Here is a 24,154-nt window from a genome sequence, read left to right as displayed (position 1 = left end):
CCTGGGTGAACTGCAACAGGGAAACTTCTGTCCTTTTTGCTTTAATGTGTCAAAACAGCCAAGTTGGACTAGAAGTTGAGCACATTTTTGTGTAAACTGGGACTTTCATTTTAAACATAAGAGCCACCCAAACAGACCTTCCTCTTAAGGTCTCAATAAGTTGAGATGTCCCTGCTAAAATGGATGGACACACGCGCGCGCGCGCACACACACACACACACACACACACAGGTGTGTGCATATATAGGAAAATGAAACCATTTGTTCTTTGCAGCTTTTATTTGTTTCTCAAATACAGGAGAGTTAATGTACAGAAGGACAAAGAATTTCATCAAGAACTGTACAGTATTTACACATCTTTGTTTTCCTTTTTTTATGGAAAATTAGATTGTTTTCAAAATAAGTCATAGTATGCACAAACATCAAAATGATAAAAATGAAATGCCTATCTCATGTTTAAATATTCCTCGTTTATACTCCTCCTTCCCACGTGGGAGATGGACAGTTTACTTCTTTTTCTTTGCACCTGCATGAATGATGATTGAACTGAAGCACAACAATGTAAAGAGTCAAATAGAGTCTCCTTATTTTCCCCGTCCTTTTTTTTTTTTTTTTTCCTTTTGCTGTTATTTTACACCCACTGTATTTGATACATGTCTGTCTCAACGTCTGGTCTTTTTTGGATAGAGGGGAAGACGACTTGGATATGTGGGTTATGATTGTATACTGAACCTGTGGAAAACAACTCTTAATAAAAATTAAAAAAACCCAAAAAACAAAAAAAAGCATTTAAGGGCAGCAAACCAGCACTTGTGAGAGCTTAAGTTAAAAACCTCCTCATATAAATAATAAAAATGTGTTTATATATTATCACACAGCTGACTGGTGCTGCCCTTCACATAGCACAGAATGAGAGATAGCGATAGAGAGAGAGAGCGTTTATTAACACATTTCAGGTTTCTATCTGCCGACGAGTGAGTCTGCTTGCGGCGCACGCAGTTTTTAAAAAGCATCCTCGCCCTCCTCTAATCTTTTCAAAAGCCAACAGCTGATGTTAGTCTTTTCAAAAAATAATTTATGTAAAAACTAAGCGGTAATAGTTTCTCTTTGAGCTATTGTCTTTATGACACACAGTTAACAGGATGTCAGTGGCTCCCACGTTGACTTGGCGATCCTCCTCTTTGTCCTTCCACCTTGCCTCTCTCCCTTTTTTTTTTCCCGTAAAACAATCAGTTTCCTCTTGACCCTTTGGTGCCCCGTGACCACGAGTGGGGGTCCCCTTCTCACAAAGTAAGACATTTCTTTAATCATTGATCAACAACAAGAAAACAAAAACAAACAAATTAAAAAACAAAAAAAAAACAAAACAGGCCAGTGTCCGAGGTCACGTCAACAGACCCTCTCGTGTTCATCAAGGGCCTTAGAGATTTGAAGAGGGGAGGGGGAGGGGGCTGTACAGTAGGATCCATCTCTTTCCTTTTTTGTTTTCAAATACTCTTACTTTAATTCACTGTCTGTGTCTTTATGTGGCTGAATCAGGCTTTGGTGCTGAGCGTGAGCAGCTCGATGAAGGAGCTGAAGAGGCTGTCCAGCCAGTTCTGGTTGGCCATGCACTGCTGCACCACTTCCTCTTGGCCCGGGTCCTCAGCTGCCTGCTCAATGGTGTTGGTCTGGGAGAATGGGATGGAAGGAGAGACAATTGTAACCAAACCAAACACATGGAAGTAGAAGCTTCAAAATGAGCAGAAACAATATGGTTTCTTACCTCTTTCTTGCACTGTAAGAAGGTGTGGTATTTATAATGATGCAGGGAGTGGTAGAGACTGTAGATCCGATAAGACTCGGCTGACAATTTAAGGTCCTATTAAAAAGAACTCGGATTATTGCAATTTTAGTGAGATTATTTATGGAAAAAAAAAAAAGTAAAGTAAAATTAAGTGTTGCTGTTCTGGGTTTGGAAACTTGCAACAGGTGTTTGTGTCCACCTACTACCCTTCACAGTAATGATTAATTCTGTCAGTGTAGTGATTTCAGTGACTACCGTGGTTCAAGGCTTTTTTGTGATTGACAAAATTTACAGTCACACAAAATTTCACAGAACTGTGCACAGATGTACTGCTGTACGCTGGGATTTCTAACTATTCATAGCGCTTAGCAAACACAAAATAATGCACACCTGTGGTTTAGGCAGGGTCTTCTTGACTCTGTTGAGGGTCTTGCGGTTGTAAGCATCGCCGCTTAGCCGGACCCTCACCACTCCTGAATCCAGGGGGTCTACAATTATCTGGGGGTAAGCATGCAGGACCTCCTGTAGAGAGAGGGGCAATGAGGAACAGCCACCAAACAGTCACACACAAAACACCAGTGTCCTCGAGTTCAAGGATCATTTCATTTACCTGCAGGCATCCTGTTACAGGGTCTACCAAGGTTATCAGTTGGCTAAACCATTGTATTCAACTAATACAAAAATAAATACTATACTTTTGAAATAAAAATTAAACTAAAATATTAGTTAAGAAAATAGTGTCAGTTATCTGTTAGTCTAGTGGTTTTCAAACGCCCTCCATACAATAATAATTAAAAATCTGGATATGAATTGGTTTTAAAATATTTAAAAAAAATTTATGCAGATTTAACAGCTTTTTAAGCTCAAACAAGTAAACAACTTCATGTCAAGTCAAGCATGAGATCCATCCACCAGTTTTAACCACCTTGTCACCCTTAAGGCATCCGTCATTAAATTTGCATCCTCTCATTTCCATAAACAAAAACAGGTTTTTTCCTCATTCCAATCTTCTTATTATGACAAACTAATGTTTTGGTGTGTTGTGGCAACCTTCTGCAATCTGAGTCTTGGGTGAACAAAAGTAGCACAGGAAGCAGAAATGGCATTATTGTAAGCTAGAGGTGACTAACATGATATAAGATCCATCCAGAAGAAAATGAAATACCTTTTAAGACACTTTGACTTTGTGTAAAGTGTAAATAGGTTTCTTCCAACACAAACATCAGCATATTTTACAGGCGGTAAAACAGAGCAGTGTAAAATACTTTTATTACCTTCTATTATGTGAGCCAGAGGGACAGAAAAATAAGCAGCACATTCACAGATTACCTGGTGTTGAGAGCTCATGCTGACTCTCCTCAACAACCTCCTCTTCTGTTCGCTAAGGATGCTGTCAATCTTCCTCATCGGAGGGAGGTAGAGCTCATCTGATGGCCAATCAATGTAAAAGACGTTTCATTAGTCATCATTCATGTAGCTGCCAATCATTTTAATGCCAGCAGCAAACTGAAAGCAGCTCTCCCTGGCTGCAGTTCTTCATGCACTCCCAGGGCTTCCCCCCCTAACCTGTCACAACTGGTTTATCTGGACTGCTCATAAACTCATAACGTGTGGGCTGTTTGTCCAGCCGGAGGCTTCGACCTAAAACCTGGCAGCTGATACTTGACAGAAACGGTGAGGTTTACTCAACCTGCCCAAACTTTCTGCTTATGAAAATACCTCCATCCAGTTGTTTCAATGCAGATATTTAAGCTAGAGAAAAGTGAGCTACCAGACAGGCTAACCCAGTTAGAGCAGAGATTTTCTCACTTAATAATTGCATCTGATAATTATTTCTTTATTTTCCAGTTAACATAAAACTGGTAATTATGTTGAGAAGGATGTGTGTGCGGTTCTCACCGTCTGTGTCCTCCAGAGCTTGGATCATGTCAGGGTCCAGGGCCGTGCTCACCAGCATCTCCACGTAACTCCTGAACATCTCCCTCATGGCACGGTTGTTCACTCCACCTTTCACTGGCACTGTGAGTGAGAACCAGTTTTAAACGGAGTCTTCTACCATCACACTAATTAAAAATGAAAAACCCCAAAACAAACACATCTACAGTGAAAGAATTGAAGGGTCTCACTTTCATTTTCGCTAGCTGCCTCGTCCGATGAGTCTGAGTCAGATGATGAAGGTACTTCCTTCAGCCACTTCTTCCTCTTCTTGGGCGGCGGCTCTGCCTTCACCTTGGCTGGCTTGGACTTGGGTGGTCGCTCGGCTTTTTCCTTCTCCTTCCTCTCCACCACTTTCCTGTCTTCCTTCGTCCTACCTCGCTCCGCTGCACGTTTCTCCGCTTTCTCCTGCTGCGACTGCACCCGCTTCTCCTTTTCCCTCTCTTTCTCTGTGTCCCGGTTTTTCTCCTTCTCCTCAGCTTTAGTCACAGCAGCTGAGAGCTCTTTCCTCTCTCGTGGTTCTTTTGTTGTCGTCGTGGTTGTTGTGGTCGCCGTTCTTGTTTTCTCTTTCTGTTCACGCTGGACTGGTGGAGCCACTCTCTCCTCTTTCTCCACTACTCTTGATGGCACCTGAGTGGCAGGAGGGGACGCCATTCTGGGGAGGGACTGACGTCTGTAGGATGAGGAAATCAATTTTATTTAGTACAACACAGTATAACATTGAGGGGTTTTTACTCATCCTGTCCTCAATTGTTAAAAAAGTCCAGAAAAACGGTGATGATTCGATCATCAACAACCAGCTTCTGTAGATGCATTTCCCTAATATCTGAAATGATTGGATGGTAGTCGCATCATTGATCTACTCTAGTTTGTTTCAAATTCTTTATGGGCATGGGTTTCAGCATGAAGAACATTCTTACCTGAGAGCAGGTGTGGCTCTGCGCCACGGTCTCCTGGAGCACACTCTGACATAGTCCTTTTTGTTGACATTCTCCAGAAACTTGACATATATTCGCTGATAGCGCCTCTTAGCATCTCCAAAGTATCCAAGATACTGAGCCAGAAAAGGAAAAACAATTTTTAGTTCCAATAAATTTGATGATGATATAACAATACAGACAGGCGTAAAGCCTGTATATCATACACTGCATTATTTTATGATATTATGGCTAGAACACTAAAGAGCATATAAACAGACTTGTTTGAAAGTACATTAGCGAGGGCGTGGGGTGAACTCACATTGCTTGTGGCACAGAACTGTCTCTGCCCATCTTTGATCTCTGGGCTGAACTTCTGCAGCAGGGCTTTCTGCACCCTCCAGATGGGTGGAGGCTCACGGCCAGTCTGCAGGGCCAGCTGTATCCAAACACACAATCAGTTATTTTACTGTATTTAAAACTCTACTGATGCCTTCGTAGCCACATAAAGATTAATATATAGGTTAAAAAAATAAATAAAATTAAAAAAAAAAACAATTCACAGATTCATATAAATACCTTGAGTGTTCGAATGTCCTCCACACGCACCACAAACTCATCCCTTTCTCTAAAGATGCCCTCCCCTCCACTCTCACTCTCATCCTCCTCGCTCTCTCCAACAATGGCAGCATCTTCTTGCTTTTGAGCAAGATGCAGCGAGGTGATCTTAGGAGCTGGGGGCTCTTCTGGAGAGGCGGGGGACTCGGGAGATGGCATGGGAGACTCCTTCTGAGCTACAGAAGGAGGAGGGGAGACTGGAGCTGGAGTAGGGGCTGAAGCAGGAGGAGGGGGAGGAGGAGGGGTGGCAGGCTGTGGGATAGTAGCCAGTGTGGGAGGTGCAGGTGGGGGGGAAGGAGGTGTGGGAGCGACAGGGCTCGGAGGCTGGGAGTCCTCCTGCTCTTGTTGTTCTTCTGCTGGAGGCAGGGGTGAGGGGAGCGAGAGAGGAGGGAGGGGAGAGTGAGAAGGAGACGAGGATGAAGCAGGAGATGGAGGAACAGAGGGAGGTTCAGGAGTTGTGGGTTCTGGAGGAATCTCAGGGAGAGGAGCTGGAAGGAAGGAGGGACAAGAAATTCAATACCATTAATTCTTTTAACAAACACATTAAAGGAATTTCTAAACTAAATTTCTAAAAGGCAACTCCCACTCTTACCATCAAGCTTTGGTGCACCCAGGGTCTCCAGCTGTGGTTCCTCCGTCATATCACTCTCTTCATCGCCACCGGTGCTTCTCTCCTCTTCATTCTCTTCCTCCTCCTCCTCTTCTTCCTCCTTATTCTCATTCATGTCTACATCTTCTGGCTGAAGGACATCTGGTTCGTTGGATTGGGGCTGGGTGTGGGGGGTGTGCATGGCAGGCTGTGGGCTAAGCGTCGGGGGCTGCATTGCGGGTGTAAGAGGGCCTTGACTTGGTTGATTTTGAGACTGGGGAGGCGGTAGCGGGGGCTGGATGTTTGATGTCAGCTGAGGAGTGTCATACAAAGCAGAAATTGCTGAGGAGATGCTCTTCTGGAGGTCCTGGTTCTTTCCCACGGAGTCCTCCTCATCGGAGGAGAAAGAGGGCAAAGTCTCCAGATTCCTCTTTAGCTCATCTTCTAAACGCTTGGGGCTGGGGCAGTTGCCCAAAGCCAGACCTCCATTACCTTCACCATCCCCGAATGGGGGCGGTGGTGGTGGTGGAGGTGGTGCAGGAGACAGTGAGCGTAGTCCTCCTGATTTACAGGGTGAAGTTTCACCATTGTCAGGTTCCATTCCCGGTGAGATGTCCAAGCCTGGATGTCTCTTTCCCGTTTTCAGGAAATCCAGAAATGAAGCAACAAAACCAGCCTTGGACTCAGAGTCCTTCTCATCCCCCTAAAAGAAAGACAAAACAAGAACCTCTAATTCAGATCAAATACAAAAACTATCGAGCCACAAAGTCAAATTATGTTCATTTAAATTCAGCCTGAGCAATTTTCAACATTTTCTTCTTCACACAGCGAAAATGGAATCCTGTAGCTGTTACCCTTTCCTCCAGCCCCTCGTCATCCACTCCTTCACCCATCATCTGGCTTTTCTGTTTGATCTTGTCCTGACTTCTGGTGCTTTCAGTGCTGCAGGGAGGTCCGGGACTTAAACCAAGTGAGGGAGCAGAGCCAACTGAGCCGTCTGACAAAGCAGGGTCCGTGCCAGACAGAGAATCTGTCCTCAGCAAAGCATCAGAGGAGGACAGAGTACCAATGGGTAACTTGATCTGAAAATAAAAAGAGAATAAACCTCATATTAATTATATTTTTGCATGAATGTAAAGGCGTAGTTGGCAAAAATCTAGAAACCTAAGATAAATTAATTTTAAATTTAAGAAATAATCAGTTATAATAACTAGGAAAAAAATGGAGGACAGTGACTAATAATGAAACAGAGACAGAGAGGGAAAAAAAACAAAAAAACAAAACACAAACAGCAACCTTCAGCTGGCTCACGACTCCAATAAGAAGCATCCACACACAGGTAACATTCCCTGCTATCACATCAGTAAATCTGCGTTATTTAAAGTCAGGGCTTATATGTGAACCCCTTCTTTTATATGGGATTTTACAGTGACCACCATCAGACCACAATAAAAAAAAACAACAAAAAAACAACAACTAGTGTTTGCTTTGTACTTTTATCAGCGTCAAACCTGCCTTTTCCTGGCAGAATCCCACTGACCTTGAGAGGTGGAATTGGCTCATGCTGCTGCTGTTGCTGCTGCTGTGGCTGGTGATGGAGCTGCTGTGGCGGCTGCTGCTGCTGATGGAGGTGATGGTGGTGCATCTGATCCGGCTCCTTCCCGCTCATTTCTATATACATATCCTCCCTTCTTCCTCCTCTGCCTCGGCTTCCACGGCCCCTACCCCTCCCTCGCCCCTCTACGCTGAATCCCCCTCCTACTGTTATTCCACCCATCTCCCCCATCATCCCTCTTGGAGTGTACGGCTCAGGCATAGGACGGATGCGGGGTCTCCCTCTTGGCCTTGGAGGACCCTCTCTTTTGGGCCTAGTGGGCTTTCGGCCTCTCTTCTTGGGTCCTTCTGGAGGCAGGAGTGTGTGTGAACCCATAGTCGAGTAGCCAGAGGAGTGGTAGAAATCAATGTCACCCATTAAAGGGCTGAGAGAGCCACTTCCTCCTCCTCCTTTTCTGCAGCTGGACACCAAATCCGGCAACAAGTCCGGGAGTCTCCGGCTATTCAGCCGGATGTCAGCTGGCTGGTCGGCTTTATCCTCATCGTCTTCAAACTCGTACTCTTGAGCATAACTTTTCTTAGGCAGTGTGTTGGGGTCCCTGCGCTCCTTTAACAGGTGGAAAGAGCTAGACTTAAGGAGCTTCTTGGGACGAGATGAGCAAAAAATGGGAGACTGGAGACCTCCAGAACCAGGTCCCGCGTTGGTTCCTCCAGGCCCTGAGGACATTTTAGCTCCAGAATTGTTGGGACCAGCTGTATTGGAGGTCATACCCATCGCTGGGCCCTGTGACTGTATCAAACCTAGCTGCTCAGTGTTGACAGTTGAAGGCAGCTCATGTGTTTTAAGGGAGTCTAGATCCAGGGTCATGGTGTTGTTGGAAGGTTCATCCAAGCCATGACAGTAAGGTTCATAACCCTGGTCTCCACCATGATGACCCATTATGTCATAACTTGGGCCACTGCTTCCCCCTGCTCCACCTGCACTCTGTCCTGCTTTCAGTGCATCCATTCCTTCTTGCCCGGTGTGGCTTTCATTCATCTCTTCCTGCCCTGGTCCTGCACCACCAGCACAGCTAGGCTTGTAGTCCTCTGCGCAAAACATGTCCTCCATTCCTGGAAAAAAGGAGCGGTCTTCATCCTGAAGCAGGGAGTCTGGGAAGCAGATAGACGTTAAGGGTACAAAGCGGTTACTTTGCTGATTCTGGTCTGCTTTCTCCACGGGGCTGACCGTGTCAAACTGGTGCTGTTCTGAGCGCTGCTGGTCCAGCTGGCTCTGCTGAGGGGTGAGCTGGGCTGAGAGCGGCTGCTGTGGGTCAGGCTGAGGCTGCGAGAGGGCCGAAGCAGAAGGTGGGGGTATATGATGAGGGTGAGGAGGCTGCTGAGGGTGGGGCTGTGTATGTGGGTGGTGAGAGTGGGTTTGTTGGTGTTGCGAGGACGGATGCTGCTGCTGCTGCGCGTGGTGCTGGGAAAGGTGATGCATGTGAGACGGGGTCGATAAGCCGATGTCAGGCTCCGTAAGGAAGGAGTGGAGTTCAGAGGCTGAATGCTGCTGCGAGTGGTGGGTTTGGGGAGGCTGATGGTGGGGCGCATGCTGCCTCTGCTGCTCTTGCTGCTGTTGTCGGTGGCGCTCGCCACTCGCTCCGCTCCTTCCTGCGCTGCCCGGTCCGCCACGTCTGTCTTCTGCAACTGCGACGTCTGTGCTGGAGGTTTGGGAGAGGGAGCGCTCCAGCATGTCCAGGGAAGAGACCACAGAGCTTTGTTTGACCTGGCTCTGCTCATGCTGATGTGGCGGGGGCCCGTGGTTGTAGTGAGCCGCTGCTACCTCCAAAGCTTGGGACTGCAGCTGAAGCTGGAGCTGGGTGGCTTGGGACTGAGACTGAGGCTGGTGTTTACTCGAGCCAAGTCTCCCACCAGTATTATCCATTACAGCTTGTTGTTGGCTAATAGAGTGCTGCTGCTGCTGGGGGAGAGAGTCCATTTTATGGTGCTGCTGATGCTGTGAATGAGAGTCAATTTTATGGTGCTGCTGATGTTGGTGGGAGTCCATCTTCTGGTGCTGTTGGTGCTGAGGATGGGAGTCCATTTTGTGATGCTGTTGGTGTTGCCGATGAGAGTCCATCTTGTGGTGCTGTGGATGGGGCTCCATCTTGTTGCGGGTGGTGTGAGACAGCACCGACTGGAGCAGATGTGGTGGCTGACGAGACTGATCGGTGGGAGAGTCCATCAGGGACGCAGCAGCTTGAGACTGGGAATGCTGCTGTTGGATCTCAGGTGTTTTCCGTGGATAAGGGATTTCTGCACGCTCCTGTGGCTTCTTCTGGAGCTCCATTTGGGTGTGTGGTGGTATCTGCGAGTGTGAGGACACATGTTGAGTGTGTGAGGAGTGCTGGGGAGCGAGGGAGTGCTGAGTGTATGGGTCGCCCCGGCCATAGTGGACTACGGAGCCTAAGTTATCATGGTGATGGAGGTGGGAGTGTACTTGTTCAGCGCTGCCTCTCCCACCGCTGCTCCTGCTGCTTCCCACGGAGCGCTCGTTCCTTTGCTGCTGCTGCTGTTGATGGTGGTGTTGTTGATGTTGCTGCTGTTGTTTCTTCAGTGACATCTCCAGCTGGCTATCCAGCCCTGAGATGGACCCTCCAGAACCTGCATTTCCTACTCCAGCAGTGGTTGTGGCACTGTGGGTACGTATGACACTCTGAGGGTGGTACCTCTCCTCAGGAGTCTTACTCATGTCATAGCTCATCCCTTTGCCTGAATCAGTGGTTGGGGGCACTGACTGGGGCTGAGGCTGTGTTTGTTGAGATGTCTGCTGGGGCTGTTGTTGAGGATGGTGATGAGCAGCCTGAGGAGCAGGGCTCGCTTGGGCTTGCAACAGATGTTGGATCAAGAACTCATCATCGTCATCTACTTCCTCTTGAGATCTCTGAGAACCCACGCCTAGCATAGAAGTGTCCGCCTTCGTCTTGGAGGAGGTGGAGTGATACGACTGAGGTTGGGAGCTGGGACCTCTGGTGTCAGGGAAGCCTTGTGGAGAGGCTAAGAAAGTCGGGGAGAGAACTGAGGAAATGTATTTATTTGAGCCTGGTCCTCCTGGAGATTGAGTAGGGCAGTTGGGTACTGGTGAGTGCAACCCTGGACGGATGATGCCAGAGTTGCCTGATGGAGAGGGGCTGGAGTCTGGGATATGGTAAGACGCACCTCCACTACCTCCTCCACCTCTCTCATTGGTGAGACCATTTCCTGCTCCTCCCCCTGACCCAGAGTTTCCACTTCCTGTGCCACTGCTGCTTCCTCCCCCAGATGCTCCACTGCCTGACGAACCACTTGACCTTAGAAGGGCAGGTGAGTGGCCTGGGGCTCCATAGCCTAGCGATGGGCTTCCAGCTCCACCCAGAGAGGATGGAAGTGATCCATAAGCAGAGTCAGTTCCATATAGATCAGTGGAATAAGACTGGCTTCGTCCTCCCAGACTTCCATAGCCTTTCCCTCCAGTACCTGAGCTCAAGTCTTGAGCTTGTGGTGAACTAAAGCCTCCGTAGGACTGAGCCAGGTGAGATGTGGGGGGTTGATTAGGGGAATATGACTGTGTTTGTTGCTGCGGTGGGGTCTGACCAGTTAGAGCAGATGTGGGGGTCTTCACTGGGGGGACAGGAGAGCCATAGCCTGAGAGGCAGGATTTTGGAAGAGATTGGGGAGCTGATGTAGAGGTGGCAGGAGGCTGCTGCTGAGGGGCTGGAGGAGGCGGAGCTGGCTGAGGGGGTGGCTGTTGCCTGGAAGGGGCTGCACTGGAAGTGGAAGTGGGAATCGAGTTGGAAGGATGAGCCCCAGAGGTGGCAGAAGAGGAAGAGGAGGAAGAGGAGGTGGATGAAGCCGAAGGGGGAGTGTGAGGAGTTCTGGAAGATGATGCAGAACTGCCAGAAGAATAGCCACTGCTTGAGCTGCTTTTGGTACCTTTCCCAGCTGAGGAGGAAGAGGAGGAGGAGGAGGAGGAGGAATAGGGAGGCTGATTAATTGACCGATACTGCTCAGTGCGGGAGGTGGGCTTGTGGTCAGATGAGGGGCTCTGGTCTCCCAACGGACTGCAAGAAAGTCCGGCATGCCTGTGATGGGTGGCGATCTGCTGGTACCCAGGCCCTGAACAGCCGAGGTAGTGCTGAAGAGAGTGGGCAGCAGAGGACGAGAGCTGCGACTGAGCTGGCGTGGGGCGCTGGTAGTGTTTGATAACGCTGTCCTGCCGAGGCACGGCCCTCTCCTGAGCAGAGTTAGACTGGGACTGAGACTGAGGCTGGGGCTGGGCTGAGGGAAAGACTGACGGATTATACAGCTGGGAGGACTGATCCTGTAGCTGTGACGACAGCAAGTTGAACTGGTGTGACTGCAGGTGCCTGGCAGAGGACGCTTGGGCTGATGTGGCACCTGTGGGATCCTGACTGCCCCTGTAAGCAGCTGCAGCAGCACCCTGTGAGGACAGGAGTCTATCAAATCCCAGACTTGACTGAGATGGGGCTTTTATGTGTATTAGGGGGTCATGTGGGGAGAGCAGACCATTGGATGTTGGACTGAAAGTGGGTGTGTCCTGGAGGGAAAGGGAGGCACCAGGGAATGAACGGCTGGAGAAGGAAGCCGGATGCTGATAGGCTGATAGAGCTGAGGAGGAGGGAAAAGAGCCAGAGCCAGGAAGGGCTCCCGAGATGAATAGTTCAGGAGGAGCAGGCGTGTGCATCGCTGTTAAGAAGAGGAAGACATTGCAAAATTACTCAGTAACCTTCAAGCTATCATTTCAAAATCTGACATAAATTAATTAGTAAAACAAAAAAGAGGATTTAAAATTAATCAAGTCAAAGGGAAAACTATAGACAAGTACAATAAATATTTGATAAAACACACATAGTCACACACTCAGAATAATAATGATGGGCAAACATTGGGCGTTTTTTTTAAATGTCATATTGACTGCGGGGCCTGTTTGAATGTCAGCACATCAGGGAAGATCTAACATAGCCCCACCTGTTTGCCAGGATGGCGTGCGGAACTGGGATAGTAGGGAGGAGGCAGAGGGCGGAGGCTGGGGACCCCGGGACTCCAGGGCTGAGATCAGATTCATGACAGAGGCATCGGGAGCAGAGGGGCTGGCGTGGTGGAGGCCAGTATCAAACAGCCCAGACAAACCTTTAGAAAAGAAAGACAGAACAATGAAACATTTATTCACTGATTAAGATCAAGATTGATAATTTTTATTAATTAATTAATAAAAATTATCAATCAATCAATCTAACAAAAAAAAAAAAAGCCAGTTGCTCAGATGTACGTAAAGTATGAAAATTAGGTTTAACTTCTCAAGAGGTTTATTTGGCAAACCTGATGTAAAGCAAAGAATATAAAAGGGAACTGTAGAAGTTCCAGCTGTATCTAAAAAAAACACACAACTCATAAGCCATTGGAAAAAAAAAACAAAACGTATGAGAATGAGCACAAGCTTCAACATCCAAGGGTTTGACTCATCCAAGCGATAATGTGCACATTTTTCAATGACAATAATCTGCCAGGGCCTGTATGGACAGACACAATAATTCATTGCCAGGGCCCCTTATGGTGGTGACATGGAAGGTATGACATTTATCTTACCCAAACTCCGTCCAGCTGCTCCCCAAGCTCCGCCTTGGCCAGAGCTCCCTGGGTGGTGATTGGTGGCATAGCCCTGCAGAGGGTGAGGGGTGGCGTAAGCTTGCCGGTGAAGGAGCTCAGACTCTGGGTGGGATGATCTGGAACTCCCATATACAAGACTGGGAAGACATGGGAGTAGAGAGGATGGGTGAGGAGGGGTTGTGAACTGTCAGTAATTTCACTCATATGAGAATTTATGAAAACATAATCTGTTCTCACAACGTGACCCATGAGGAAACACTTCCTGATCTGGGGTCTACCTTTTAAAAACACACATCTAATATGCAGGTCGCTCATTTAATGAATGATGTTACATCCAGCCCTACTCATTAGGGGCATACCCTTAATATCTTCACGCTTCTTGGACGTGATCTACAGGTGTAAAGCAAATCTCTGATAAGCATTGGATTACAGAATTGTTCATTACATCCAAATGTATTAAACCATATGCAAATGTTTAAAACCAGCTGTATACATGCTATGCAAAAATAAAAGAACAGCTAATTTGCAATTATTATAATGAAATCAGAAGACACACTCATTGCATAATTTGTAATTTCCCCAATCTAAATCAACTCCCTGCTTAAATCTTAAAAGCTTCCACTGGCAGTACTGTGCTTTACAAAAGAGAGATGAAATGCGTGGCTGCCTGGCTAACCAGATGACATGCTAACATTTTGTGCTGCTGTTAGCACCGCCTAGCAGAGCACAGCAGCTATGGTAGAAATGCAGATACTAGGCCCAAACTGCAAGGCCAGCCTTGCATTTACATAAAGCATGTGTAATCAACGCGTGGAAGTGCGCCGAGTGAAAAATACAGTTTCCTTACTGAGCACCAAAGACAACTGATTAATATGCTTGTAAGCACTGATTATGATGATGGAGCTAACAGCTGGATGGTGCAAGCCGACGCAAATGCATGCTAAGCTGCATGCAAACATCAGCAACTAGCTAGGTTTGTTTCATCAAATATTATTCCCCGAGGGACCGCGAAGGCTTTCGAGTGTGATCCGGCTGCTACATCTGGGTTTAAATATCACACATGTGCATCTATACATGAGGCAATGACGTTTGCATGCACAGGCCTCGATACACATCCCTGCAACAGAGCGCTAGCTCTCAGGGCTAATCAAAGCTAAAAAAGACAGGCATTCTTACAGGGTCCAGCCGATTTTTACTACCACCAAATGCATTCACCCTTGGCCTAATTTTATTGAAATTTACTATTCAGGCAAACCACAAGCTGCATGTTTGACACAAGAGTGAATGTGGGGCAATTTATTATGCAAATGAACCCAAATCATCCAAAATTTTAAAAAAACAAAACAAAAAACCCCACAATTTGGATCATGCTTGGCGAAAAAGACAGCCAAAACCTCAATTATGATTGTTGCGTTAGCCTTGTGTGAATAATTTCCTTCCCCATTTTTTCGCCTCTTTAAGATGTGGTTATTTAAGAAATCTTTAATTAAATGCATCCTCTCGTTAATATGCATCAGTTCATCTTGTTGATGTCTGTTCGGGGGTGCTGCTGGAATGGCTTTGCTGCGTCTGCACTCTTTCCCAGATCCTATTAATCCAATGAATTTCTATCCATCTATCGGGGGTTTGTGTCCAGGCCTGCACACAGGGAACAATAATTCCTATGGATACTCCAGACATCCTCCTCCTCCCCCCCACCACCACCATCACCACCACCACTACCACCACTACCTCCTCCACCCTGCCAGGTCTACCTAAAAAACCCACGTCTGTCAATCACATTCAGTTCATTTCCCCTACCTTTCCTTTCTCCACCCCGCCCACCCCCACGACACACACTCATCCATTCCTGTTTATAATATTATTACTATGCAACTGTTTGGATGACAATGCATTACACATAATAGCAAGGCATGGGTCTATACGTGAATGGCGACAATTTGTTTACATGGGTCACACCGTGCAAAGTAGCACTAATGCATGCACATTGTCTGAATCCAATGCATACCTTGCTTTTGCCGTTCTCTCGTAACTCCATCCTGCTCCTGCGCCCAAATCACCGAATCCTGTTCCCGGGTAATTTCTATCCATTTATGTGGTGTACAGTGTGTGCGATGAGGATGAAAGCAACGAGAACGTCGCAGGGCAGGTTACGGAAAAAAAAAATCCAGTCTCTCACGTTCTCGTTTTCAGACTATTTTCCCCGGTTTCATAAGCAAGTCCTCAGGAGTGGAAAACAGCATATTGAAAGAGAAATGGAGGGGAGGAGGAGAAAGCTGGATGAAAAAAAGAGGGGGGTCTACGGGGTTATAATCCAACCACCTCCAAAAAAGCCAGTCTTTCTCCTATTCCTACGCCTTTCACATTTATCATTTCCACGAATGCAGATTTAGTCTGAAACCAGTCACGGTCATGATGAAGATGCCGCGGATTTGGCCGGCGATGGGCGAAATGCTGATAAACATTTGACTTGAATGCGTCCTTTTTCCACCGTCTCTCCTCCCCTTTTCTTTCGGCTAGTTTTGGCTAGGCTGCTAGCACGAGAAAAGATTGCAATCGACAAGCCACGTTGGTAGCAATCAGCCCCGGTAGACGAGCAAAGAAATCCACAATTTGAAAACCTCTTCCCCCTTTTTTTCCTCCCTTGCATGCAAAATCGTTCCCACCCCCCTTTCGGAGCAGAGCTGTTGAGCTAGCAGCAGATGCTAGCTGTCAGTAACGACGCATCAAAATAAAACGGGGCTGCTTTTATTTCCCCAAATGCTCGCTCCCCATATTTCTCTTTTGGTACATACAAGTAAAAGCGACGACGAGGTTGCTCACGAGAGAAAAAAATCCACCAGAGCACGAAAAACCTTAAAGCCCAAACGAGGAAGTGTAAAGAAAGCAGGCCGCGTTTTAATATTTTTTACTCATTTTCCTCCGGAGACGCCATTTTTGAAGGCGGCTGGCCGCTTGTCCGTCCTCCCTCTCCCCCTTTCTGTGTCTCCGCCGAGACTCACTCACTGTCTGCGGTGACCTCCATTCACGCTTTTCAGTTTGCCAACTAGCCCTGCTCAAATTCTAGATTTTTTTTGTTACCTTTCTGAACCTTTACGTATCAATTTACACAAAATAGTCACCTGCTCGCCGCGAATGCTGCGATTTGCTTAGACGCGTTCGAGTGCAACAAAAAAATCCCTGTAATTATCAGATTTACGGGCCTCCATCAGTTACTTTACACATTCGCATTCGCATCCAAAATGTCCAGCTACTTTGAGGTACAGAGGCATTTCCTGCTTCCAAAGAGATGCTTCATGAAATAATTTAATTAAGCTGCAGTTTGTCTCTAATCATTTAAACTCTAAGTACCGTCTTCCTTCCATAATCTTTATCATGCCAAGATCTGTTTAGATCTTTCTTTTTTTCTTGCTAATCTTATTATTTGGAGAACCTGTCTGCCAGACCCCACAATGCACATATTCTTTTACACCAGCAGATGGCACACTGGATTCTACAGTCATTATAAAGTAGGAGGGTTCAGTGGCGCTGAGACACAGGTTCACGCTCTTGAGCACGGCTTCGTGAGATACTTTAATTGGCTTGATTATCATAATAACTTGCCATTGTCTCCAAACGCTGCCCACATCCACCGAGATGCAACCAAGATGAGGTATTAGCGAAGTTACACAAAAGGTGAACGGGCTTTTAAATGAGTCACTGCCGAATGTAGATGTGGACCCCTTTGTGTGCCCATGATGCACACGCTCTGGAGGCCTATTTGTGCAGGTTATTATTCACATTATTGTGTGAATATGGATGTTTGTTGCCCTCTAGTGGCCAAGTTAAATATAACCACATACTGTAAATACCGCTTAAAAGCACAGGTGGCAAATATCACCAATGTTTTGTCATGCCCTCTTTTATCTGTAGCATGCAAAGAGGACACATCATGCTGGTACCTATTCTGTTATGTTGAAAGATGTATCCTGTGACACTGTGAAATTAACTGTAACACCAAATGATGGGAATGCTGATTTTTGGGGGAAATCAGCGGGAAGTGGGGGATAAGGCATCATAATCTGTTATTCTTGGACTGTGTGGGCCAATAAGATTTATATCTATATCTGATTTCTATCAATCAAATGCATAATTTTGGTTAAGAAGCTGCTCTGGGGAACTATTCCTATTATTCCCTGTATTTTCCCTTAGTTTTAATAATTATTATGATGAGAGTCTGTAAAATTTTACATTATAACTATGGCTACTAAATAACTTTCAAAATTTCCATATGTTGCCATTGTGGGTTATAGTTTGTCGAAGAAACAGCTGAGTGCGTATGATGTCAGATTTCTTAAATTATGTGTGCGTGTGAAAAATGTTGTCAAGATGAGTTAAAAGAAAAAACTGTTTTGTTTTTTTTTACTTTGGGTAGCATTAAAAACACTAACACTAACTGCCTTTAAAAGCCACCTTGTTTTGGTTAAACTCTCAGCTCAGCCCCCTTAAGCCAACAAAACATTTTAAAACAAAGTCAGTAACCCCAGTATCTTTTAAGCTAACCCCCCCTGGAGTGAGTATTTTGGATGCATTAGGGAACCTTTGTAATGCTCAGTGGTTGATTTAAAAGGTCAGTTATCTGCATATTCATTAGCAGGACAGCCAAACAAAAGAATGGGATGAGGGAATTTAAAGAATTAGGTACTTAATATACAGTGATGTAAATAAACTGGGAAATGAAAGGAGTAAGAGTGGCACAGAACTCAGTTGAACACACTAAAAAAAAGGAACAAAATTAAAGTCGCTTCCTAAATAACGTTCTCCTAACTTCCTGACTTTTTCCTTTCTTAAGCTTCTCACACACCGTCACTGTCATGCCTCGTCCCCTCCTCCCTTACCTCCCTCCCTCCTGTGTCCCTCCATCCCTTTTAAAGCGTTACCATAGTTGACTGCAGCTCCTGCAGCAGCACACCTCCACAAACTCCACTCTCTCTCCTGTCAAAATGCCAGACTTTGCCGACGCTGTGCCAGCATCATGCCAGGTAATCAAAGAGGACTCTGACAAATGGTGAGTTCTGACAGGAATAAAAGTTCTTTTTGAATCCGTGCTTGCATTCAAAGTCGTAAAATGAATCAGTGATCTTGATTGCTGTTTCCAATCGGTGTGACAGTGCATGAATAAAATATCCTTGTATAATGTGCTCTCGAGTGAGATTTATGAACCGTGTTTGGATTTGGGTTAATAATCTGGCCACTTTCCTGTCTTTTTATGCACAATAGCCAGCGCCCACATTAACATGTCAACCAGTTTAAGTGTCTGTGGGGAAATCTACAGACTGCACTTAGAGTTCATACTAGTTTTTAAACATAACAACATCCAAATGGGACCCATACTGTAATGTCTTGAGAAGCATAAATATATATGAGGTTTAAAATAGACTTCCACTTGTAAACCCTATTGAAGAGGACCAGTACATTCCAGCTGGCTGGTTCATGTTACGTGCATGCAAGAAGATATTTAGTCCGTGTCCACGTGCAGCAGTGATTACTGTCAGTACAGCTGCTCTACAGATTACTCACTCATCTTCTCGTACTCCACCAAAGGCAGATAAAAGCCACGGTGGAGGCTGAGTTGAAATATATTATTATCAGACCCAACTTGAATAATCCCTTTGATGTGGACTATATTTAGAAATATTCCTATTTAGCTTCAGATGGGTTCATTTGCTTTACATGTCTTCATATTAGCAAAAGTTCAAATTAAGGTCCTAAAGAGAAGAGACTGATGAGTGTGTTTTTTTAAATCTCACACTGTGTTTCAGTGTCAGAGACAAGGGGATGGAGACCTGTAAAGATCTGATGGATGCCTTCCAGGCCTGTGTAAAAACCCTGTCTGAGGGGTCATGATGCACAGTGAGATCCATTTAAATTAAAAAAAAGTAAGTTCACAGAAATTGCTACAAACTCTTTTACACAGATTTTTCTTTTTCTTCTTCTAAGTCGGCAAAAGCTGAAGATTGTGACATAATCACAAAAGTCGGGAAAAGTCGGGAATAATCAGGCCAAAATAAAACTGTGTTCAAAAACGAATGCAGAAAAGAAAATGAAACAAAATAATACAATTTAAATAATTCAGTAGAAACTGTAGCATGTGTACTGTTGTGTGAATATACCTTTGATGGAAAACTGTTTATCTGAATATTTTGAATGACATATGTGTGTACTTGTGTATATTTTTCAATCACAGCTTTACCTCAGGTTCTTCACTTTCCCATCTTCTTAATACGCTGGAAGAAACCATCTGAAAACTGAAGAGGGGGGTGTTGCTTATGAATTTAGCTCCATACTTCTACTTATTCTGTTATAATTGTTGTAATTGTTATACTCTAAGACTAATTAGCTTACTGTCGATAACAAGTTTGTATGATACCTTACAATAAACTTTTTTCAACATACATTATATTGTCTTTCTTTATGGCAGCACATTTTCTGTGTTCTTACATTATTATATGTTGGAGGCTCTCCACTGGTGGACCTGTATGTTCGACTTAATAGAATTAAGAAGAGCTTGTTAATCTCTGCTTAATCCCACTTTAGTACCTACATAGAGCAGTGTAATGTTACATCTGTAGTCTGTGTGTGGGGATCGCTGAAATGTACTAAGCTCAGAGTGGAGAAAGACCCTGGAAAAGATGTTTAATGGGGGTTCTAGAGAGAGAATTAGCACAGAGTATTTTTGCAGGTTTATGCAAAAAGCAAACATCATTCACAGACTGATATGTCTTGTCCTACTTTTTCTTCCCCCCAGGTTTGCATCTTCAAATCCCACAAAAGACAGATTTTTACAATGTATCTGCATTCAGTGTAGAGTATGTCAGGCTTGGCAGACTTCATTCAGTTTCTCCTGCAGGACTATCGTGTAAGCCTACATATATTCATTATGTTTTTTTTATCAGAAGCAGGGTGAGTATCTTCTTTCTGTCCCATTTCTGCACCGTGGTTCAGAGACAAATCCTTGTGGCTGCGTGAAAATCAACCAGCTAAACGCAGATGAAGATGGGCTTTGGGGAATTATCCACCCACACACAACATTTCAATCTGAGATTTTAGAGATTTTTCAAGGCACTTTACGGATGATATATTCAAACGTCCTACTTTATTTATTTATTTATTTAAAATAAAGCTGTCATCTTTGAGTGAAGATCAGTCAAATCAGCACCCAATGCTTCTCTGCTTCCCTCCAAATCTGCAGACGAGGGCATTTGTCGTTCAGCCTTCTTTAAACGGTTCTGCTCTTTGTAAAAATATTTTTTAATGTGGTTGTCAATGAAGTGGAAATTTCCCATGATCAGCACTGTTGAATCTGAGTAGAGTATTTTTATATTATTTGAAAACCAACTATAAAGGTGAAGAGAAAAAACACTAAATCCAATATAGACAAATACAAATTTGCAATGGCACAATGAAAAAAGGCAGTGATTACATTAAGCCCAGTTCTAATTGATCCAAGTGTCCCAATAAGTCATGCCAGTGTGCCAAAGAAATTATGATGATTACTTTACTATTGTGTTCATCCTATTTTGTTATGTCCTTAGTGACAACAGTCTATACATCAGCAGCAGCAATGCTTAAAACTTGATAAAAAAAATAATCAAGAAAGATACAGCCTTATCTATTTAAAAGTAACATGTACATTCAACAAATACTGTCCTAAAGTGAAATTCTGAGGGAGCACATTGCTTGTGCATTTATTTTAACCTAAAGCTTTTTAACAAAGAACAAGGCAGATACTAAAGTTAGTGTGAACACTGGCTCATAGTTCATCAAACGTCTCCCACTTAACTCTGTTTGATTTGTCTGAAAAAAAAAAAACTTCTTAATTGTAATTGTGCAAAATTTGAGATTCCTATAAGTCATATATGAAGGTACATATAGTTTTGTTTTTACATGTTTTACAGGCATCATATGTGAGGGGCTCTACATGAGTATTTCAAAACTTTATATTGAAAAAATGAGAAGACTACCACAAATTTTGGATATAATATTAACAAAAATGTGCTCTTTCAAGAAAGATTCATTTGGATTTGGTACATGGTGTAATACCTGAGGTATCTCCCACTGAAGTTGGATGAAAATGTGTGTGACCAAAATTTACTATACTAGAGGGGACCAACAGCCCTCCTGGGGACCAAAATCCATGTCACTCAAAATGTGGTTTTAGTGTCAGGGTTACAGTTGGGTTATGGTTAGGTATAAAAGAAAGTTTCATTTAGTTGACTTGGGCATTATGTCAATGGGATGTCCCCACAAGGATAGCAAACCAGACGTGTGTGTGTGTGTGTGTGTGTGTATTATATTCGAGCTTTAATATCTCTAAACCAATCATCTGATTTTGACAGTTTTGTAGAATATTATGTGCCTAGTGCAGAGAAGCTGTAAATAAAATATCAGTCCTCTACCTGAAAAACTGTGGTTTCTGCAGGCCTTTAAATGCTGTCAGAGATTGGACATCCAATTATTTTAAGGATTCAGGGATCCATCTTTCAATGTTAACTTGAGTTACACTCCTGACAGCCCATGTACATAGAGCCTTAGACCGATATATTTAACATTTTATTATTCTTAAAATAAAAAGAAGATCCGGCTCAAAGAGTTTTATCAGTTTTGTAGATAGTTTTTTTTTTAAATGCTAGAAAAAAGTTAAAAGACCATAATTCCTTTTTTTTAACAGAAAAATAGTATTATTGGAAATAAACCTTTCTGATAATAATAAAATAATAAGTTCCATTAAGAACAGTAGGTTTCCCTTGGAATTGTTTCATGCAGATCTGAGGTGGTCAGATGGACGCTTTATTTCGAACACACTGGAATAGAGATGGAATAACCCCAATATGGTTAAACAGCAACGTGTAAAAATGTCTTGCAAACTGATAATCTATTACGCATTATTATATTTTTTTTTTTGCTCAAGATTATAAAAATAACTCCTCTGTGCACAAATGAACATTCTTTTTGAATGCTACTACTACTACTAATAAGAAGAATATGATTTATATTATAATATGATATTAATTAACATCAGTGGCAATTGTAGCACACTTGTGGCACACTGAATTTCTCAAAACAGAAACAAGCTACACTGCACATGCTCATTAGGACTCTTTCTCTGCCGGTAGAAAAAATGCAGTTAGATTTCTCCTGCAGAAATTTTCCAGGTCAAAATTGATTCGGATGTAAAAAAGTAAGGTTTTTTTTTTTGATCTATAGTATTTTTATTCTACTGTCTAAAGTTTAGATGACTTAAACGTACTTCAACGTTATCTTTGTGTTATCGGTTAAAAAGTAACATCAGTGGATTGTGGTAAAATAGGTATTGCTTGGTAGAATAAAAGCTTGTAATGGGTGCCATATGTCATAAATAAATGTGAGTCGTTGGGCTTAAATTGTAAGAAATACATTTTTCTTTCAGTAAAGAAAAAAATTCAGTAAAATCTTTGTGTAAATTTTAAAAATTGTGTACATTTTATTTGTAAGATAATTTCTGTACCATTTCTGTTTTTCTTCTGTAGAAACAGAAAGCTCAATAGTAGATAGCAAAAACACTTTACTGTCACTGAAATATTCATCTACTATGTAATTGCTTTGGTGTAGTATGTTCATGTGAGAGGTGTTTAACATTAGGAAAAGCAGTAAAACGTGTTATAATGCAGTTAAACGTCCAAAATCTGGGCCCTTTACATTTTTCAAACGTTTCCAGTGAATCTTACTGGAGTCTCTCCCAGGCTGATTCTGGCCCCTGAGCCTTATGTTTCATACCACTGATCTACGTGACTACTAAATTCATTCTGTTTGACATGCAGTTACTATGATTTTTTTTTTCCAGTGTTGGTTAAAATATTTTAAACATGCCTTTGTAGTCACTAACTAAAAGTAGTCATATATTGACATGGTTTGTTTTATAATGGTTACTGTCTATTTTCTATCTTTCTTTAAAAAAAATCAGTGCAACGAAACAGACACAGAAGGATTGTTAAATGTTAGTATGTTTTGATTAAATTATCGACGCTACACTAAGTTGTGCACTTCAAATTTGACAGCTCATAGGAATAAATGATCAAATAAAACAGGACTCTCTAGATATCCCCTAACGAATTGCGTCTGTATCCGCTCCCTGCGTCCATGTATGAATAAAAATAATAATAATGATAATGATAAATGTCGATGACAAAAACAGTAAAGGAGGTGTCCGCTGCAACTCCCGGGAGCCCACTGCGTGGCCTGTGCTGATGTGAATGCAGAGATAGGCGTATTTTGAGGAAGATGATCGGGAGGAGGAGGGCGGGGGAGGAGAGGAGACGAGAGGAGAGAGGATGGAGAGGGAGTGAGACCCGGATGCTGATGCGAGTGAGGCGAAGGAAGGAAGAGGGGAGAGAAAATATCGATTTACGGCAAGAAAACCGAAGGGAGTGTAATAGAAGGGGCCTTTACCCTGCGTGAACTGTCATCAGGAGCGAGGAGGGGGATACGGCAGCTGGTTATAGCGCACCCATATCCGCGGATATCAGTGTGCGTGTGTGTGTGTGTGTTTTGCACCTGTATACCCGGCGGTGAGGGGAGGAGGACACGCCAAAGGAGAGAAGAGAAGATGCTGTGATCCGCTACTTGCAGGGATGTAGAGAGGGAGAGACGGGAGAGTCAGGGAGGGGGAGGACGGCGCTACGTTAAAAAAGATGCTTGTTTTGCGGGGAATACGCGTTTCACCTCGAAGTATTGTGAGAATGCGGCGGCCGTGTAATAAATCGTACCGTTTGGCGAAGCCCAGAAACTTCAGGCGGTGTCGGTTTTTTTGACAGGCGGCGCGAGCGAGACGGCCGTTCGTCAAGGCGTTGAAGCTAAAGCTAGCCTCGCTGCTGTGTGGGAGAGCGGCGGCGAGGCTAAAATAGCATGTTGTTGGACCTGTGAAACAGGCCTGGCAATGAGGGGAAAACAGTGATTTCATTTTCAGTGCAAGCATACACTTGACGTATTGGACGTTTTGTCCGTTTACTTAACTAAAAATAATATTAAGCGTAGGAAAAATACATGAATATTTTAAGGCAGACGTGAAAACCTGCTCGTTTTAAGGCTATA

General features: G+C 44.0%; 1 protein-coding gene and 1 long non-coding RNA gene across 3 annotated transcripts; one reads left to right on the top strand and one right to left on the bottom strand.

Moving 5' to 3' along the window:
• Positions 1–260: 260 nt before the first annotated feature.
• prr12a (proline rich 12a) lies at positions 261–24,051 on the bottom strand. 2 transcript variants are annotated; one of them, XM_005748507.2, is made up of 15 exons: positions 23,830–24,051; positions 13,025–13,182; positions 12,407–12,568; positions 7,386–12,124; positions 6,700–6,927; positions 5,849–6,548; positions 5,218–5,744; positions 4,961–5,077; positions 4,642–4,775; positions 3,913–4,394; positions 3,686–3,805; positions 3,116–3,213; positions 2,177–2,308; positions 1,766–1,861; positions 261–1,670 (listed from the first exon to the last, which is right to left on the bottom strand). In XM_005748507.2, the coding sequence occupies exons 1-15, from the start codon at positions 24,036–24,038 to the stop codon at positions 1,536–1,538; spliced, it is 8,037 nt and encodes a 2,678-aa protein (XP_005748564.1). In that variant the 5' UTR covers positions 24,039–24,051; the 3' UTR covers positions 261–1,535. The 2 variants fall into 2 exon arrangements, with proteins under 2 accessions (XP_005748564.1, XP_005748565.1); XM_005748508.2 differs by lacking the exon at positions 23,830–24,051 and adding an exon at positions 15,054–16,484.
• LOC102202932 (uncharacterized) lies at positions 17,964–19,481 on the top strand. Its single transcript, XR_312131.1, has 3 exons — positions 17,964–18,092; positions 18,847–18,963; positions 19,272–19,481. It is a non-coding gene; the product is annotated as an uncharacterized LOC102202932 (long non-coding RNA).
• Positions 24,052–24,154: the final 103 nt, after the last annotated feature.

Source organism: Pundamilia nyererei, unplaced genomic scaffold (genome assembly GCF_000239375.1).
Source record: "Pundamilia nyererei isolate P.nyererei 1_Seehausen unplaced genomic scaffold, PunNye1.0 scaffold00223, whole genome shotgun sequence".
Lineage (NCBI taxonomy): Eukaryota > Metazoa > Chordata > Actinopteri > Cichliformes > Cichlidae > Pundamilia > Pundamilia nyererei.
This window is presented reverse-complemented; position numbering and strand designations above follow the sequence as displayed.

Excerpts from the sequence above, each read along its gene's own strand:
- prr12a (XM_005748507.2), bottom strand. The coding sequence starts at position 24,038 with ATGCTTGCACTGAAAATGAAATCACTGTTTTCCCCTCATTGCCAGGCC. Across the intron at positions 6,928-7,385 it reads AGCCAATTCCACCTCTCAAG|ATCAAGTTACCCATTGGTAC; the intron begins GTCAGTGGGATT and ends TTTTATTTTCAG. Across the intron at positions 3,806-3,912 it reads GGCAGCTAGCGAAAATGAAA|TGCCAGTGAAAGGTGGAGTG; the intron begins GTGAGACCCTTC and ends TCTCACTCACAG.